The sequence below is a fragment of the Eleginops maclovinus genome, chromosome 22 (genome assembly GCF_036324505.1).
Source record: "Eleginops maclovinus isolate JMC-PN-2008 ecotype Puerto Natales chromosome 22, JC_Emac_rtc_rv5, whole genome shotgun sequence".
NCBI lineage: Eukaryota > Metazoa > Chordata > Actinopteri > Perciformes > Eleginopidae > Eleginops > Eleginops maclovinus.
The window spans coordinates 21,882,405-21,903,633 of NC_086370.1; the positions used below are offsets into that span (position 1 = coordinate 21,882,405).

The window sequence follows — 21,229 nt, forward strand, 5'->3', positions numbered from 1 at the left end:
ACGGGAGGAATGTCCTCCATTGTCGGAGATAAACTCACGTTGTTCCTATTACCTGTCTCCTTTTCCTACGTCTGTTGATCAAATCTCGTAAATAAAAACCTCTGTCTCCGTTGTTATTTCAGGAGGAGACAAACAGTTTTCTTTGCAAATATGTCGCTGCGGTGTAACACAACCATGTACCGACTAAACACTGGGGCACACACCAGTCCTGGCATCCAGCTGTGTGTCAGGATTTGCCTTCGGGTCTCTTTTGTTTCCTCGGTTGGTAAAGCAGATGTGTTTTTGTCTGCAGAAATAAAGCTGGCGCATGCAGCTAAGATGGTTAAAAAAAGGTAGCATTGCCAGATTTAGGGGGTTCAGTTCCCCTTTTGTGTAAGTGCAGCAGGGTTTCCACTCCCATAATAATAATAATAATAATAATGATGATGATAATGCCCACTGGAAACATTCCTGGTTCTTGTTACTGGTTTGAAAAGCACAGCAGTGAACCATCACAAAACGCAGAGCCGCATCAAACATCCCGCTGACACGCTGACAAACAAAACGGAGTTCAAAACAACCGCTACAAAAGCAGGAGCTGCTGAGGATGGAGACGCCATGAGGCCCGACATCTCATGGAAACCAAGACATGCTCTGGTGACCAAGATGTTGGAGTTTTGTGCAACAAGAAGGAAGGTAATGTAAAATAAAACACACACACACACACACACACACACACACACACACACACACACACACACACACACACACACACACACACACACACACACACACACACACACACACACACACACACACACACACACACACACACACACACACACAAAGGGGGATTTAAACAATGAGTGCCAATGCAGCTGTTTGACTAACATCCTGTCTTTCAATGACAAATACTTTACAACACTGAGAAGAGGAGGATATCCCCTTGCCATCCTCCAAGACCCTTTGTTTGCCCCTTTTCTCTTGAGAATGCTTATATAGGCATAAGACGTTAATGTAAAAAAGTGCAATAAAGACATAAAATAAAAGTGTAAAATCTCAAAAGAAAGGGAAGAAAAAATGTCTACTACAAATTAAATAATAATTTAAATATATATATTTATAGAAAAATAATGATAAGTTAAAATCTCAAACCATACATAAAACTCAATAAGTAAATACAAAAACAAATGTAGAAAGTAAATATGTGTAATTAAAATATTCAATAAAATAAATAATAAAGAAAAGTTTAAATATCCAATTCACAAAACATGATGTGTAATAAAAGATTGAATTAAATAAATATATAAAATAAGAAGGAAAACAAACATTTCCAATAAATTAAAAAAGACAAAATGTAAAAGAAAAATATGTATAAGAACATTATAGGTACTAAGACACAAACATGCTGTCCCGGCCACAGAGTGTATTTTAAGTTGCTTACAATCTGAATGATCATCCCTGATAATCACTTTATGAATGAGTCATTAGATAACTGATCAATTATTAACCTCCAATGAGAGAAAATATCACAACGAGAACGAAAAACCAAACTGGCAAAAGACTGGAAGAGCTCTGTCGCCTCCCCGTGGTTTGAAACACGAACTACACCCTGTGTCGTTTCGATGTATGTAGTTTTGGGTTGTATTATAAACGTTGACACTTGATAATTTAGAACAAAATAAACCACACTTAAATAAAAACAAAAAACTGTATTTTTTTTTTAATCAGTTGAAACATGTGCTCTTAGGAAACGTTTTAACCCCTTCTAAAAGTATTTGGGAAAATTCTACGAGAAAGTGTGTGCCTGAGAAAATTACAGGTAATAAAAATAAAGACTTAAAGTATCCCAGAGTAAATTAATGCAAAAAAAAAACAACCACATCAATAATCGTACTATTTACTACTTATATGTCAAAACATCTGCTTAAAAAGAGGTACAAAATAATATTAATAATAATATTATTAATAATAATAATAATAATAATAATAATAATAATAATAATAATAATAATAATAACAATAATAATAATGTCAGATTAAAATAATAAATTGTTCTTTCAGTTTTTATTATTTCGTTATATTATTATCTTATTTTTAGTTGAATTATTATTACTACAGGTGATTGTGTTTGGGTGCACTTCCATGACCCAGCAGTAGAGGGCCTTGTTCCTCACTGTTTTCCTGCCAATTACCCTTTACACACTGCTGCTGGATATTAACTACGTGTCAATGTTGATTCATTAGTTTATTCATTAGTACATGAAGTAATTAGTAAAGTAACTAAAGCTGTCAGGTAAATGTAGAGGACTAAAAAGTACAAAATTCGCTTGCAAAAAAAAGTATAAAGAAGCAGAAAACAGATACTCAGTTGAAGTATCTCAAAATTGTACTTCAGTAGACTACTTGAGTAAAAGTACTTCGTTACTTTGCATCTCTGCAGCTCAGTGAATACCCCGGACTTGTAGCTCTGTGGTGGTTCCCTCACTTAAAATCCTTGCACTCATTTCCAAAAGCTTCGCGTTTTTTATTTATACATTTCTATTTTTTTTGGGAGGCATTTCCTGTCTCACCATCCTATGCTGCTGCCCGGGATGATGACACACTTTCGGGGCTGCAGAGCTGAGCCACGGGACAGAGACACGGAGAGGACGCACGGAATAAAAGCAGATCGCGAGAGCTAATGGAGAAAAACTGCATCGATGCAGGATTGATGCACATAAGAGGAACCCGAAATAAAGCCCCTGCAGGGTTATAAGAGGACGAGGACAGGCAGGGAGGATGCTTGCATGATTTCCCGCTCAGGGTGCATCATCGTCCGGGTAAATCTCCTCCGGAATCACCGAGAGTTTAACGGAGCTATTCTGAGGAGGTGGGCCAAGTCCCGGGAGAGGAGAGAGAGAGAGAGAGAGAGAGAGAGAGAGAGAGAGAGAGAGAGAGAGAGAGAGAGAGAGAGAGAGAGAGAGAGAGAGAGAGAGAGAGAGGGGGGGAGAGAGAGACCCTCACTCTGATGTTGTTGCTGTCAGTGATGTGCAGACACGTTAAGCAGCGGATCAAAGGACTCCCTGGTTCTACGTTTGTGCAGGTAAAAGGCTTATTCTTATATTGCATATCTACAACCTGTCTGTGATAGAAATACTGCTGCACGAGGCATGCATGCATCAGGACGTGAGTGTCATTTACACTGGGGACATGTCCTCAACACTTTTTTAAGAAATGGCTTTGAGGATTTTGGCTCTGACTTTGTCAAAGTGAGTGTCAAAATCTCTTGCACTATTTTTTATTTGCTTTACTTTTGTATGTCTTATATGTCTTCTTATAGATACAGTATTCACGTTGCATTGTTGGAGGAGCCTTGGATTTTAAAAGTGTAATTTGTACAAATAGAAATCTCCCTAAAACAGCTTGCACCAAGAAATGTTAACTCACAAATGCTTTCAGAAAGGTTGATTTGAACCATAAGTAAACATAAAATCAGACTAAATGTAGAGTAACCAAAGGTCTTTTGTCCTTAAGTTAATAAACAATTAGTCAACTCATTATAAAATTACCAAAAATCCTGCATGCACCGATAACTCACATTTCTTGACATCATTTCCTGATTTCTTCCTTACATTGCATTAAATTGTATGCATGGGTGTCATTGGGGTCATGTCCACACCTTTTTTTTTTAAATGGTTCGGATGATTTTGTCTCTATTTCTTAGAAGAATAGCTTGCACCAAGAGATGATAAATCATGAATGCTAGAAAGGTTTATTTGCAGAATAAGAAAAACCTTAAAATGGAAAATATATGTTGAATTAAAGAACGTGCATCCTCCGAAGCGTACACCAAAAACCCTGCGTGCATTGATGAGCAACTTCAAACATTTCTTGACATCAGATCTTGTTTTCTTATCTACTCTGACCCCTACTGATCCCAGTGTTGAAGACCATTTAAATATACAGTGTATTACGACCCCCTTTGTCTCCACCACTTTTCCCCCCAAAAATGAAGCTTTTGCACCAGGATTTCTTTTTTAGCTCGGCTACTTTTCTCCAAATTGTTGGTTGCCTTATCCATTACTGGTATAAAACACATCTAAGTATTCAAAAGGTCCTTAAAAGTATAATCACTTCTATCCATGGGTACTTATTTTACTGGATTTCCTTTTAATAACAGCAAAAATACTGATATAAAACACATCAAATGAACTCAAAAGAACCTTAAATAAAGTGTAAATGATGCGCATTATAGCCCATACATCTAGCTCTCTCTTGAGTAATGGTTATGGGAGGTTATGGTTGTAGTTGTTCGGCTTTTACGGAGTGAGTTTGAGCTGATATTATCCTCAGAGTACTATTTTTACCTCCTACAACGCTATTATGTAATACGTCCAGTAGGTGCACTAACGGGAGATTAATACAAATAAAACTGGAAGTCAAACTAATACAGTAACTCAAGTACTTTATGGAGGTATAAATACTTCAAAGTTTTACTCCACTAATGATGGATATATCACAATGGTGTGTAAGGAGAACTTTTACTGATTATTTAAGCAAATTATTCCCACTATATTTGTGGATATCAACAAATATTTAAAAGTGAAAGCCTTTTATTTGAAATTGATATTTCCTAAAAGCACATTCCCTCTTGCACACACACTGCAGGTGTCTGTAGGGCTTCAGTGATTTTTGGATCCTCTTTCCCTTCCTCTCAGCTCTCCTCCCACTCACTGTAACTCTCTTGTTCCAGCAGTGAAGTACAGAGCCTTACAACCCTAACAGTAACGGCGCAGAGAGACTGGCCGGCCAACCGGTTTCATACTTTATCACTCGGATCAGCGTGCAAGTGTTAGGAGTTACATAAACGCTGTTATACCAGAGGGGAAATCCAGACAAGTGCGTGTGACGTGTAGTGAAACACTGTAAGTCCAAAACGCCGTTAATTTGCACTATAAATCCAAATATGTAATATTATAGAATTACATCTTTGTTCCACCGACCCCTGATTTATTTTACATCGTTTTATCTGATATGTACATATTTCTCTTATTCCTGCAAAATACTACACTGTTTTATGTCTTTTACTTTTATGATAGGAATACTGTATTTAGCATGGTGGGAGAAGCTTGAAACTAATTTAAATGTAGATGTTAATAGACAAAACTACTCTGTATTCCTTTGAATCCTTTGCCGCCACTGGAAAAATAAAGTTAGAAGTTCAAAAAAACATGGATTTATTTTAAACAGTTCATATATTTCTTTGCAGATGCTAAATTAAACTGAATTTCCACTCAGGGATTAATAAAGGTCAATCTTAATTGCTTGAGTGCGTAAATAAAACAAGTAGAAGAAGTGACTCTGCAAAATGAATCGAATATTTACCGCTAACGTTCTTCAAACGTCCGTTTCATTTCCTTTCCATGTGTAGTTTTAACCCGGTTATTCCTTAAACATGCAGGGCTGTTGCTTCCTCGTACTTAAACTATTCAATGCAAACAGAACATTATTAATTGTTAGTTGAATACCCACAAAGACAAAACCTACTACAGTCCCAAGTTACATTATAAAGGCACTAAAGATCTGATGTACTGTATAACGCCTTAGCATTCGACATAAATACAGTTCAGAGAGTCACACATGTTGCATGAATCTGTAAGTGTCACACTGAAGTCAAAGGGCTTTTTGCAGCATTGACCTTCATGGATGGTTGCAGAGAGAGCGGAGCGAGAGAGAGAGTGAGAGAGCTTACACAACACATGGAGGAGCTTTGATTTCCTCCGGGGAGCGCAGCATTAACTCTGCACTGTTCCCTGATGCAGGGAGGCTCTCAAACCGCCTCTGAAGGAGAATTAAAAAAGGAGAAACTTCCTTTAAAAGCATTTAAGGGGGGTGTTCTCCCTTTCCTGTAGCGTGTTATATAGGTGTGTGTGCATGTAAATGGTCTGCAGAGAATAAAATCCCATAGTTTCTCTCCCACACAGGCGTGTTTCGTTGAGGTGTGTCTGGGTCAAAGCGCCTCGAATAGAGTACAGTATAGGTGCAGATTGCGTGATAACCCCGGCCACAAAGCAATGGACTCTCAGTTCCAGGAGGACCGAACCTCTGACCTCCTCACTGTGGGGGGGCGACTCTGTGACGCGGGGTTTGAACCCGCGGGCATTCAGCGACGCCGCGCTGCGAAACCGTGTCAGTGTGAGATTGGACTGACATGTTGAATGGATGACGGGGCTGTGTGGGCCAAATAGACTGTCAGAGAGAGCGAGGGAGAGATGGATGAGACGAGGGAGGAAGAGAGAGAGAGGAAACACCAGAAGGAGAGATGAAGAAATGATGGAGAGCTGTTGTGTCTGCAGGCCACACCTGACTGTCTGATTGGTCCTCAGTCTCTCCTGCTTTTCCTTTATCTTTAGAGCATTACAACCTCTGCTCAGTATCTAGAGATGTTGCAGCGCTGGAGTAACACCTCACTAATGTGTAACATCTACTGCTTTTGTGGAGTTACCTAAACATTAAATGCTTTGATTTCATGCAGTATTCTTTCCCATATCACCACTGTTCAACCAGTCCTGACAAAAAGCAACCTTTATTAGCTGTAGTTACATTTAGAAGGTATGTATTGTGGATGAATGAGGAACAAAACCAAGCAATAATATGTCCTAACTGGGCAAAGATGGGCACAGTTCACAGTATATTTGTGTAGGTATAGAGCCTTTTCTTAGAGGTAATGGGGGATATGAGAGTGATTATATGTTACATTTGTTTTCCGACTGCAGCTTTAAATATACCTGTGACTTCTGCAGAGTCATTTGTCCCAATAATACATGTGGATTTGATAAAGAGTCCTCTACTTTAAAGAGTCCTCTCCTGCTGATGTTCAGGTGTATATCAGTATGTAGTGTCTCTACTTTAAAGAGTCCTCTCCTGCTGATGTTCAGGTGTATATCAGTATGTAGCGTCTCTACTTTAAAGAGTCCTCTCCTGCTGATGTTCAGGTGTATATCAGTATGTAGTGTCTCTACTTTAAAGAGTCCTCTCCTGCTGATGTTCAGGTGTATATCAGTATGTAGAGTCTCTACTTTAAAGAGTCCTCTCCTGCTGATGTTCAGGTGTATTTCAGTATGTAGTGTCTTTACTTTAAAGAGTCCTCTCCTGCTGATGTTCAGGTGTATATCAGTAGGTTTCAAGGTTTCAAGGTTTCAAGGTTTTATTTGTCATATGCACAGCAGATACAGCGTATATGTTGGCAATGAAAATCTTATGTCGCGTAGTGTAGTGTCTCTACTTTAAAGAGTCTTCTCCTGCTGATGTTCAGGTGTATATCAGTATGTAGAGTCCTCTACTTTAAAGAGTCCTCTCCTGCTGATGTTCAGGTGTATATCAGTATGTAGTGTCTCTACTTTAAAGAGTCCTCTCGTGCTGATGTTCAGGTGTATATCAGTATGTAGCGTCTCTACTTTAAAGAGTCCTCTCCTGCTGATGTTCAGGTGTATATCAGTATGTAGTGTCTCTACTTTAAAGAGTCCTCTCCTGCTGATGTTCAGGTGTATATCAGTATGTAGAGTCCTCTACTTTAAAGAGTCCTCTCCTGCTGATGTTCAGGTGTATATCAGTATGTAGTGTCTTTACTGGGACATGTCTCCATGCTTTAATGTTCAAAAAGCTCTTTATGTTTCTCATACTGTCTGTGCTGCAGCACCTCTTTTCCCCCTCTGTCTGAAACCAGAGCCCAGTCTGCTCTGATTGGTTAGCTGGTCGGCTCTTTTGTGATTGGTCAACCTCTTAGAGATGTCCCGCCCCTTAGCCTATCATGTACAATGTGTTTAAAAACCATTTACATGCAGAAAAAGGTATAAAACACACCATAGGACTGGGAAAACACCCTGAAAGCTTTAAAGGGCCTCTTTAATTTGAACACGCAGACAAAAGATGGATGTTGATGTTTTTTATGTCTACTGCAAAAGAGGCTTTAGTGCAAAACAGGGTGTCTTGACTTGCATCAACCTCCTCCCTTAAAGCTGCTTTGATGGTACAGTATTTACTCTCATCTGCCCTCTGAGCTCCAGAGACGCGTGGCCCTGCATGCAGACTCCCTTCAGTTTCGGTGGAATCAGTATTTACTCTGCTCTTCCTGTCCGGTAGATTTTGTTTTTTAAGAAGCCTCTCATCTCCAACCAAACCCTCTCTCCCTAAGGACATTTATACGTGATTTTATTTTAGAAACTGGCAGTAGCCTCCTGTTGGCAACTACAATCAATGCTGTAGAGTGGTGACATCATTCCCTTTTTTAAACTGCGTTCAACAAAGCCAACTATTCTGAACACAAGCCTCTTAGTCTTTCTCCAAATGCATTATGTTTTGCTATCAGTGCTGCATGCTGGAGTTTATATAGTTTCAAATACATCTTTGTCTTCATCATTTGTCCATTGCATCCTTTTATATCCTGCCATGTTTCCACACATTTCCAAATAACACCATGCTGAGTGTCTTACCTACTTTTAATCTGCCCTTATAATAATGATAAGGATAGTTTGTTACTACCAGATTTGAAAGATTTGTAGAAAGTTATACAGCTATTTTATTTTGGTAAACAACCATCAAATTAGTTGTATTATTACATATATTATACATTTCTTTGACAGGGTTTTGTCTAAACCGAGTAACAGGGTCTCTGCTCCCTCTTACTGTCTGTGTGCGCCCTCAAACCAAAATGCAGATTTTCCGCTTGATTTATTTAGTTTAAAACACATGTCAGAAATGCAATGTTAATGGAAATATGGAGGTTTTTTTTAAATCGAAGAATGCTAGAACATCTTCTTTATGATGGTATTATCAATACCCAATTAGGAAAAACCCTTAAGAGTACTTTTTACTTCCAACACAGAGTCCAGAGAAAATGTTCTTTATTTGATGGGAGTTTTTTGCTCGTTTTCACTGTAAGTTAGATAAGGTCATGCTGAGGGTTGTTCTCTCACTCACTCAATCGTGTTTGAGGCGTGTGTGTGTGTGTGTGTGTGTGTGTGTGTGTGTGTGTGTGTGTGTGTGTGTGTGTGTGTGTGTGTGTGTGTGTGTGTGTGTGTGTGTGTGTGTGTGTGTGTGTGTGTGTGTGTGCGTGCGTGCGTGCGTTAGTGTGAGTGAAGGAGAGAAAAGAGAAGAGAGTTGAGTCTAACTGTGAGCAGGGACAGTTATGTAACAACAGAGGAGAATTTATCGTAGGTTTTCATGAGTCACACACACACACATACACACACACCCTTACTCTGTACACACAGGAAGTGAGGGATTAGATCTTACACAGCATTCATGATTTATCAAAATGACAGGAAGTGCTGCATGACGTCTCAGCGTCGTGACTCAACACAACCAACTACAGTACGGTCACATGACTTCACGTCACCACCGCTAAGCTAAAGGAGGCTAATGTTGGGCTATAAAGGAACTACAGCACGGTCACATGACTTCACGTCACCACCGCTTAGCTAAAGGCGGCTAATGTTGGGCTATAAAGGAACTACAGCACGGTCACATGACTTCACATCACCACCGCTAAGCTAAAGGAGGCTAATGTTGGGCTATAAAGGAACTACAGCACGGTCACATGACTTCACGTCACCACCGCTAAGCTAAAGGAGGCTAATGTTGGGCTTTAAAGGAACTACAGCACGGTCACATGACTTCACGTCACCACAGCTAAGCTAAAAGCGACTAATGTTGGGCTATAAAGGAACTACAGCACGGTCACATGACTTCATGTCACCACCGCTAAGCTAAAGGCGGCTAATGTTGGGCTATAAAGGAACTACAGCACGGTCACATGACTTCACGTCACCACTGCTAAGCTAAAGGCGGCTAATGTTGGGCTATAAAGGAACTACAGTACGGTCACATGACTTCACGTCACCACCGCTAAGCTAAAGGCGGCTAATTATAACTGAGTATTGCAGATCTTTCCTCTCATGTTTACATTTCTCTCTCTCTCATAAACAATATTTTATGGTATGTTATTTGTATTACTTACTCTGGAGTAAAGTAGTAGTTGTATTTGCGTAAATGTATTTGCTTGAGGTTCAGGTATCGATTGGAATATTTGAACCCTGTTGCCATGTTCCGGAAAGAGCAATGAACACACAGCACCATACATCCCCACACACAGGGTGGCGTAGGTGACACACACACACACACACACACACACACACACACACACACACACACACACACACACACACACACACACACACACACACACACACACACACACACACACACACACACACACACACACACACACACACACACACACACACACACACACACACACACACACACACACACACACACACAGCCTGGGGCTCTTTAAACAGCCGTGTTTGGAGGTTGTGACTTCACATCAGTTTCTCTCTGTGAAAAAAAACACAGCGTCTCTCGTCATTTATTTTCCTCCTTCTCCGTCTACCTGTTTGTTTTCCTCTCCCCGGCCTCCCTAATGTCCTGATCTCTCTCTCTCTCTCCCTTTCTCTTTCTGTGTGTCTTTGTAGTTTCATTTATAGCAGCAGTGTGTGGTAGTTGAAGTTGGCTTCCTGCCTGTTGAGATGTACCAATAGGAATCACTGTGAGCGGGGGTTCATGCTGATGAAATTGATCTGCTCAGGTAAGGAAGTCTTTTTTTAATCCTCTCTTTCCCATGTTGCTGGCTCTTTATATCACCACAATCATTTACCTTTATAACTAAATAAAATCCTTAAAGGGGCCCTATAACGCTCATTCACAGGTCTTTCTCCCCCCCTCTATCCCTCTCAGTGTGGTCAGGAGTTGTTGCATAAGACCTGTTCATCTTTTATTGAGATGGGAAGCTTCCATAAATACGTCCACCTTGTTCTGTGGAGTTTAAAAGCTCAACCCAGCTGAGAATATACAAAGGACACACTTGGATCGGTTGTTTTCCAGGTGGTGTGTCACTTTAAAATGTTGGGGCTGCAATGAATTGTGGGACAGCATTGTCTCCTTCCCTTTCATAAAGGAGTGGACGCAATCCTTTCCTATCACCTAGAGGATTCAAACCACTCTTATCACGGCTGACACTTCCTGGTCACTTCACTCGGTTAGGATCCTTCCTGAGGGTCCGTGACCCCCAGACTCCTTTTGACACCTTCTTTATATCCATTTCTCTTTTTCTCCATCTCACCTTTTATGCCTATACCTCATTCTATCCTCTCCACTTGCTCTTCCCCTCTCTGATCTATTATTCACTGACTTCTCTCCCCCTCCCTGGACGCTGCAGGGTGTTTAGACCTCCACCGCCAGAGCTTCCCCTCCCAGGAAAAGAAAAAGAATGATGAATAAAAGAACAGAAGGGGAGACAGATAAAAAAAAAAAGCTTTGGGAAGGGCAGCTCTATAGATACGTCAAGGTATACTCCTTCATGTGGCTTATTGAAAAGGTTGACATTTTAGTTTGTCCTCTGTAATCCTTTAAAAAGGTTCAGCTCAATAGTGGAATTATATTAAAATACATATTATTGACCCTTTAGGTGTCTCCCAGTGATGGATATCAGCTGATTATTAAGTTCCAGAAGTTGGTTTGTCTTTAAAACGGCTTTATTATCCTCTTCTTCAGGTGTATATCAGTATGTAGTGTCTCTACTTTAAAGAGTCCTCTCCTGCTGATGTTCAGGTGTGTATCAGTATGTAGTGTCTCTACTTTAAAGAGTCCTCTCCTGCTGATGTTCAGGTGTATATCAGTATGTAGTGTCTCCACTTTAAAGAGTCCTCTCCTGCTGATGTTCAGGTGTATATCAGTATGTAGTGTCTCTACTTTAAAGAGTCCTCCCTGCTGATGTTCAGGTGTATATCAGTATGTAGTGTCTCTACTTTAAAGAGTCCTCTCCTGCTGATGTTCAGGTGTATATCAGTATGTAGTGTCTCTACTTTAAAGAGTCCTCTCCTGCTGATGTTCAGGTGTATATCAGTATGTAGAGTCTCTACTTTAAAGAGTCCTCTCCTCCTGATGTTCAGGTGTATATCAGTATGTAGCGTCTCTACTTTAAAGAGTCCTCTCCTGCTGATGTTCAGGTGTATATCAGTATGTAGAGTCTCTACTTTAAAGAGTCCTCTCCTGCTGATGTTCAGGTGTATATCAGTATGTAGTGTCTCTACTTTAAAGAGTCCTCTCCTCCTGATGTTCAGGTGTATATCAGTATGTAGCGTCTCTACTTTAAAGAGTCCTCTCCTGCTGATGTTCAGGTGTATACAGTGGGGCAAAAAAGTATTTAGTCAGCCACCAATTGTGCAAGTTCTCCCATTTAAAAAGATGAGAGAGGCCTGTAATTTTTATCATAGGTATACCTCAACTATGAGAGACAGAATGAGGAAAGAAAATCCAGGAAATCACATTGTAGGATTTTTAAAGAATTTATTTTCAAATTATTGTGGAAAATAAGTATTTGGTCAATAACAAAAGTTCATCTCAATACTTTGTTATATACACTTTGTTGGCAATGACAGAGGTCAAACGTTTTCTGTAGTCTTCACAAGGTTTTCACACACTGTTGCTGGTATTTTGGCCCATTCCTCCATGCAGATCTCCTCTAAAGCAGTGATGTTTTGGGGCTGTCGCTGGGCAACACGGACTTTCAACTCCCTCCAAAGATTTTCTATGGGGTTGAGATCTGGAGACTTGCTAGGCCACTCCAGGACCTTGAAATGCTTCTTACGAAGCCAGTCCTTCGTTGCCCTGGCGGTGTGTTTGGGATCATTGTCATGCTGAAAGACCCAGCCACGCTTCATCTTCAGTGCCCTTGCTGATGGAAGGAGGTTTTCACTCAAAATCTCACGATACATGGCCCCATTCATTCTTTCCTTTACACGGATCAGTCGTCCTGGTCCCTTTGCAGAAAAACAGCCCCAAAGCATGATGTTTCCACCCCCATGCTTCACAGTAGGTATGGTGTTCTTTGGATGCAACTCTGCATTCTTTCTCCTCCAAACACGATGAGTTGAGTTTTTATCAAAAAGTTCTATTTTGGTTTCATCTGACCATATGACATTCTCCCAATCCTCTTCTGGATCATCCAAATGCCCTCTAGCAAACTTCAGACGGGCCTGGACATGTACTGGCTTAAGCAGGGGGACATGTCTGGAACTGCAGGATTTAAGTCCCTGGCGGCGTAGTGTGTTACTGGTGGTAGCCTCTGTACTTGGGTCCCAGCTCTCTGCAGGTCATTCACTAGGTCCCCCCGTGTGGTTCTGGGATTTCTGCTCACCGTTCTTGTGATCATTTTGACCCCACGGGGTGAGATCTTGCGTGGAGCCCCAGATCGAGGGAGATTAGCAGTGGTCTTGTATGTCTTCCATTTTCTAATAATTGCTCCCACAGTTGATTTCTTCACACCAAGCTGCTTACCTATTGCAGATTCAGTTTTCCCAGCCTGGTGCAGGTCTACAATTTTGTCTCTGGTCTCCTTTGACAGCTCTTTGGTCTTGGCCATAGTGGAGTTTGGAGTATGACTGTTTGAGGTTGTGGACAGGTGTCTTTTATACTGATAACGAGTTCAAAAAGGTGCCATTAATACAGGTAACGAGTGGAGGACAGAGGAGCCTCTTAAAGAAGAAGTTACAGGTCTGTGAGAGCCAGAAATCTTGCTTGTTTGTAGGTGACCAAATACTTATTTTACCGAGGAATTTACCAATGAATTCATTAAAAATCCTACAATGTGATTTCCTGGATTTTTTCCCCCATTCTGTCTCTCATAGTTGAAGTGTACCTATGATAAAAATTACAGGCATCTCTCATCTTTTTAAATGGGAGAACTTGCACAATTGGTGGCTGACTAAATACTTTTTTGCCCCACTGTATCAGTATGTAGAGTCTCTACTTTAAAGAGTCCTCTCCTCCTGATGTTCAGGTGTATATCAGTATGTAGCGTCTCTACTTTAAAGAGTCCTCTCCTGCTGATTTTCAGGTGTATATCAGTATGTAGAGTCTCTACTTTAAAGAGTCCTCTCCTGCTGATGTTCAGGTGTATATCAGTATGTAGAGTCTCTACTTTAAAGAGTCCTCTCCTGCTGATGTTCAGGTGTATATCAGTATGTAGAGTCTCTACTTTAAAGAGTCCTCTCCTGCTGATGTTCAGGTGTATATCAGTATGTAGTGTCTCTACTTTAAAGAGTCCTCTCCTGCTGATGTTCAGGTGTATATCAGTATGTAGTGTCTCTACTTTAAAGAGTCCTCTCCTGCTGATGTTCAGGTGTGTATCAGTATGTAGTGTCTCTACTTTAAAGAGTCCTCTCCTGCTGATGTTCAGGTGTATATCAGTATGTAGTGTCTCTACTTTAAAGAGTCCTCTCCTGTTGATGTTCAGGTGTATATCAGTATGTAGAGTCTCTACTTTAAAGAGTCCTCTCCTGCTGATGTTCAGGTGTATATCAGTATGTAGGGTCTCTACTTTAAAGAGTCCTCTCCTGCTGATGTTCAGGTGTATATCAGTATGTAGTGTCTCTACTTTAAAGAGTCCTCTCCTGCTGATGTTCAGGTGTATATCAGTATGTAGAGTCTCTACTTTAAAGAGTCCTCTCCTGCTGATGTTCAGGTGTATATCAGTATGTAGGGTCTCTACTTTAAAGAGTCCTCTCCTGCTGATGTTCAGGTGTATATCAGTATGTAGTGTCTCTACTTTAAAGAGTCCTCTCCTGCTGATGTTCAGGTGTATATCAGTATGTAGTGTCTCTACTTTAAAGAGTCCTCTCCTGCTGATGTTCAGATATATATGTATGTAGCGTCTCTACTTTAAAGAGTCCTCTCCTGCTGATGTTCAGGTGTATGTCAGTATGTAGTGCCTCTACTGGGACATGTCTCCATGCTTTAATGTTCAGAAAGCTCTTTATTGTTCTCATACTGCCTGTGCTGCAGCACCTCTTTTCCCCCTCTGTCTGAAACCAGAGCCCAGTCTGCTCTGATTGGTTAGCTGGCCGGCTCTGTTGTGATTGGTCAAATGCTTAGAGATGTCCCGCCCCTTAGCCTGTCACGTACAATGAGTCAGGAGGGCTAGCCAATAGAAGCGCAGGTGTTACGTATCGATGTCAGTACAGTATGCTCAGGATGTAAACAAAAGGAGACCAAAAGCATTATAGGGACAAAAGAAAATAACAACGCCACTCAAACAAGTTACTGACTATGCATGCGTCAACCCGAAAAGGTCACTCAACCTTTCCCTCAATCAAACAACGTCCTATAAACTTTGTCCTGACCCACCTTTGGGCGCTTTTTCAGCGTTTTATAAACCACGGCAGATGTTTTTTTCCGGATTGAAGGGCATTCATCCGGCGTAAACATCCACATCTGTCTCCACATGTGAGAGACAGATTTCAAAATGTTTACAGAGTAAAAGTCACATTTGTCCAAAGCTAAATGACATATCCCAACTGATTACAGCTTCATTTAAGAGTTTAATAAGAGAGTAACAAATGACTCATTTAGTCACCTCTCCCTTGGATTTAGTAAAGAAAGCTTAGAAAATATATAGAAAAATACTATTAAAGGTAACTTAACTCAATATTTATTTGCCTATATTGTCATTTTTTCAATACTCTTAATTGAAAGACTCAAAATCAAAAACTTTAAGGCAACAGAGAAACTTAATTGCATTGAGTAGGACTTATTAAATCAGCTTGAGAGGACAAACCAATTAATTTGCACTACTTTCTTTTTTATTATTTTACACATTTAGGGTTTACAGGTTAACTGAAGAGTGTGTGTGTGTGTGTGTGTGTGTGTGTGTGTGTGTGTGTGTGTGTGTGTGTGTGTGTGTGTGTGTGTGTGTGTGTGTGTGTGTCCTCATTCCCCCGCATCTCACATCAATGCAAAAGATAACACCAAACACAATCTACATATTAGAGCAGTGGCATGAGATGAGGACAGATCTGAAATGGGATCTGCTTCTGTTCCCCCTCGCTGCACACGTCTTCCCTCCGTCCGTCGCCTCGCCTTCCCGCCCCCAAACCATCAATCATCGCGTTCCCATGCTTCATGGAAATAGGAGGGGAAAAACTCCATTTAACGGCCCTTTACCTCCCATCTCCTCCACCTGTGTCGCTTTGTCTGTCCGTCCATTCAGCTGCCTGTGCTGGCGTCCAATCAAGTCGCAGCGTGAGGCCGTTTATTTAAATCTATTTAAATGGGTATGAGCGGCGTGCATATGCAGGCAGATTTCACAGACCAGCAGGTCAGCAAATACCCAAACTGTTCTGCATCACTGGGTCCCCCATCAGGGCCCCTAGACAATTAATACACACCACGGGTGGTCAGGTGTGTGTGTGTGTGTGTGTGTGTGTGTGTGTGTGTGTGTGTGTGTGTGTGTGTGTGTGTGTGTGTGTGTGTGTGTGTGTGTGTGTGTGTGTGTGTGTGTGATTATTATGTATGAATTTGAATTGATCTTTTATGTATTACTTTATTATTTGGGCTGATTTTCATAATTGTTATTATTTATTTATCTGTATTTAAATGTTTTTAAGTATATCCAAGTATTGATTTATTTGTTTTTATTTTATTTAAATAACAATTTTAATAATTATTTATTATGATTATTATTAATAATGTATTCTTACTTTTATTCCATTTTTATTTATTTATTTTGTATTATTAAATAATCACAACAGTTGTAATTATATTATTAATTTTGTTATTATTCCTTTTTCTTTATCATTAATAATATTATACCTATTCAAGTTTTCCATGCATATTATTTATATATTATTTTAATTTTTAAATGTACTTACTTTTTATTACGTAAAAAATGCTTTCAGATTTGACGCATTAAATAAAATGTCTCGTTTTGCTATACTGACGCTCCCTTTACATGTAGCGACAAATCAAGTCAATGAATACAAAGTAAAAAACATGAATAAAACACCTGAAGAATCACAGGAGAGGAGTTGTGAAGCACAGGTGCAATAAAACAAAGGAAAGTTGAGCTATGAACGCAGTGGACGGGAGCGAGGTACAGCAGGAGGTGAAATGGGAGTCGGGGGAGAACAGCATCACTCTGGAGGGGAGAGGAGAGAGAAATTGAGGGAGGTGGCTCGGAACGATTGAGAGAATAAGGAAGGAGGGAGGGAGAGAGGAAGGAGAAGTGAAGGGTAAATGTCTGATGTGTTTAGTGGTGTGCGTTTACTCACTACATTTATTCAATCCCTTTAGTTGCTAGGCAGATTAGGATGAATGATGGTAAATATAATCTCCCTTAAATCAGACTTTAGTTCACCTGCAGTAAATCCAGCAGCTACCCTGCAGTATACAAAGCCATTCAAACTAGCTGCACCTTTACCAGCTCTGAGAACCCTTTAATGATCAATCATTATAAAACATATCAGAGATATTATTCTGAAATGGACCAATCAGACACTGACTACTTTTACTGTCGCTACTTTAAGTACATTTAGAGGAGAGTACTTTCTACTTTCACTGGAGGAACATTTAGAATACTTTCACTGAGACAGAGTATTCCTACACTCTGGTACTTCTACTTTACTCAAGTACAAGATCTGAGTACTTCTACTTTACTCAAGAACAAGATCTGAGTACTTCTACTTTACTCAAGTACAAGATCTGAGTACTTCTACTTTTACTCAAGAACAAGACCTGAGTACTTCTACTTTACTCAAGTACAAGACCTGAGTACTTCTACTTTTACTCAAGTACAAGATCTGAGTACTTCTACTTTACTCAAGTACAAGATCTGAGTACTTCTACTTTACTCAAGAACAATACCTGAGTACTTCTACTTTACTCAAGATCTGAGTACTTCTACTTTACTCAAGTACAAGACCTGAGTACTTCTACTTTACTCAAGTACAAGACCTGAGTACTTCTACTTTACTCAAGATCTGAGTACTTCTACTTTACTCAAGTACAAGGCCTGAGTACTTCTACTTTTACTCAAGTACAAGATCTGAGTACTTCTACTTTTACTCAAGTACAAGATCTGAGTACTTCTACTTTTACTCAAGTACAAGATCTGAGTACTTCTACTTTTACTCAAGTACAAGATCTGAGTACTTCTACTTACTCAAGTACAATATCTGAGTACTTCTACTTTCACTCAAGAACAATACCTGAGTACTTGTTCTACCTCTACCTGCCGCATATAGATTCACACTTAAAGTATTACAGAACAGGCTACATGTAATCTATTACTCCCTAAACCTGCATTTAAGTGTTTAATTTCCAGCCCCTCTAAAGCCCTAAAGAAAGGCCGTCGTCAGACCCTGATAGGCCAACAGGGGAATGCACCCAGCTGTTCCTAATTGTTAATTATGAGCCAACAGATGATCTGAATAACTTCCAATTAACTCAGGGAAAGTGTGACATTCTGCCCTAAATTAATTGAGAAAATAAACGTAACTGTCAATAACTTTTGAGGATGAACAGACGGATATGTTGGCTGCTTGCTTCATGTACAATATGTTATATAACATCCCTAAATGTGTGTGTGTGTGTGTGTGTGTGTGTGTGTGTGTGTGTGTGTGTGTGTGTGTGTGTGTGTGTGTGTGTGTGTGTGTGTGTGTGTGTGTGTGTGTGTGTGTGTGTGTGTGAGGGCTACACAGAGAGGTGTGTGCTGCAGCTGTGATAACATGATTAAACATCACTTCTTCCTCCCTCTCGACCTCCTTCATCATCTCCTCTGCTGGCATGTTACTTCTTGCTCACCATTATTCCCAACACAGCGTTTCTAACAGAGAGAGGGGGGGTGAGGCAAAGGGTGAAAGCCTCACAGGGAATCACACATGGGGAGGAAAGAGTGAGAAGATAGATAGAATCGGAGGATGAAACCCTCTTTATTAGTCACATACATGCACACAGCAGAGCACACACGGTGAAATTGGTCCTCTGCATTTAACCCAGCCTAGTACTAGGAGCAGTGGGCAGCTATCGTGCAGCGCCCGGGGAGCAATGGGGAGGGTCAGGGAGAGAAAAATATCAGTGTTACAATTAAAAAAATAAAGGTCTGTCTGTCTTAAGTTTGCTTCTGTGATATCATGTTATTGTATTTGATTTGTCTGAAATTATCCAATAGAAGTCCACAACAGAGCCGGCCAGCTATCCAATCAGAGCAGACTGGGCTCTGGTTTCAGACAGAGGGTAAAAAGAGGAGCAGCAGCACAGGCAGTCTGAGAAACATAAAGAGCTTTCTGAACATTAAAGCATGGAGACATGTCCCAAAATACAAATATCAACCTGAAAGCTTGCAGAATAGTCCTCCTTTAATTAAATGAATGCCTATTCAATGCTAATTTAATAATAATAGATTATGGCAGACAACAAACTCAAGCAGGCAATTGTAAAGAAGGCTAAAGACAGTTCATGTATATCAAAGAAATATGAAAATGTATTTGTTTCCATGTCACAAAAGGGGAATAAATTACAAAACAAATACAGAGAAATGTGCAATTGGTGCATCTCTAATATATACAGTATAATAATAATGTGAAAAATAATGAAAGAAAGAAGAGAGCATTATATTTGGACATCGAAGCTAAGATTAATTTTCACCAGGTCTGCAGGGGTTAAAGCTGTCCTGTCGGGCATGCAGCCGCCTGTCAGACCCTCGACGCCTCCACCTCTACGCCTTTCTTACAGGAAACGTCAAAAAGATTTGACAGCTTTTAAATGTATGTTGAAGCCAGAGGGGCCATAATGTTGTGAGAGAGATCATCATGTAAGAGGAGAGGCATCAGTGAAAGGGAAAAGGGTTTTTGGTTTCTTATTTTTAATGCATTCACACAACATGTCAAGCTCCATAAGAGAGGATATGAGAGTGTGAGGAGCAGAAACCCTCTGTGTCATTGTGAGTGTTTATAAACCAATCACAGCTGGGTTTTCAGAGCTCTGTGTCCATTAGTGGTTGAACCTTTTTCCCGGGAATTGACCAATCATAGCGTCATCTGCAGAGGTTGTTGACCAATCAAAACTGGATTTACAGAGATCAGGGACCAATCACAGAAGGATTTACTGCAGTCATTGCCAGGATCTATTTGAGATTTGGTTTGTGACACACTGAGTTTACTGTATGGGAGCTTTTGGTACAATTTGAGAAAGAAATAGGTATTTTTTAGGCATCATTTCTACCTGTGTTTTGATATAACCTGCAGTAAACCAAAAGTGTAACCGTAATGATGCACTGAAGCTCTGTACTAATTTACCGTGTTTAGATTAGCAAACTGTGCCAAAATTGTGCTTATCAGCTAAATAATGTCCAAAACATTGGACAAGATTTTGATATCCATACCCAAAGTTAAGATCTAAATAATGAATCTTGGGAAAAAAGTCACCTGGAAAATAAAGAGGAAAATATCAGAATTCTATAGAACATCTGCTTCTTCATTTCCCCCAAAAAGATATGAACTTGCCCATTTAAGGGCTAACGTGTGTTTTGAGAGGAAGTTTTCCAAAGGTTCCAAGCATTAAGGGCGTCATGTTTACATCTTGAGGCAAAGTTTAGATTTATGATGTTGAGTCGTGTAAATAAAATTGACTTTTGTAGCTGTCAATCACACCGATAAAATCACATTAAAGCAAAAGTCGTAAAAGTCCAATTTTGGACACAAGATCCACGCGATTTGAAATACGGCTGCGCTGAACTCCATTGATTTATACCGCTCATAATTCATGAGCGTTGACATCATGGTGATAAACAATATAAACAAGCGACTACAACAAAAACAACAAGGGGACGGGGGAGCAGCAGAACGACGGAGGAAGAGGGCGGATGATTTAGCGAGAGGAAGGCACAAATGTGGGCCAGCAGGGTGTAATAATCTGTCTCTCTGCCATCTATCCCACAAGGGAGAGAGACAGGGAGAGAGGGAGAGATTAAGGGGAAGTATGATGTATTCTGACCCATATTCACAGAGATGTTTTGTGACCTACATACTACCTCATCTGAATGCACATCCCAATTTTAATACTGCTGTGTGAGTTTTAGTGTGTGTACACATTCACATGTTTTGCCTGAAGTAAATACTGTGAGTAACACCATGTTGGATGTTGCAATAGTAATCCTAATCTGAAATAAATGTCACAATCCAAATCTGGAGAAATTAAATCAAATAAAAAATGTAAACGTGAGAAATGTTTAAGAAAATCTGTGAAAAAACAAGACCTGAAGAAAAACAGTCTGATTCTGAGAATGAGTCCAAACCGGAATAGTTTTTGAAAATGTGGGAAAAAATTCATACTGAGAAAAAAGTCAAAGTCTCAGAAATGCTTAAGAAAATCT

At 40.0% G+C, this 21,229-nt stretch overlaps 1 protein-coding gene across 1 annotated transcript in view; it reads left to right on the forward strand.

Moving 5' to 3' along the window:
* The first annotated feature begins 2,934 nt into the window (after window positions 1-2,934).
* bean1 (brain expressed, associated with NEDD4, 1) overlaps window positions 2,935-21,229 on the forward strand; it is a 33,726-nt gene continuing 15,431 nt past the window's right edge. Inside the window, exons 1-2 of the mRNA XM_063875202.1 lie at window positions 2,935-3,064; window positions 10,497-10,609. Of these exons, the coding sequence (XP_063731272.1) occupies window positions 10,585-10,609 (25 nt within the window). The 5' untranslated portion in view covers window positions 2,935-3,064; window positions 10,497-10,584. The remainder of the gene's footprint in view (window positions 3,065-10,496; window positions 10,610-21,229) is intronic.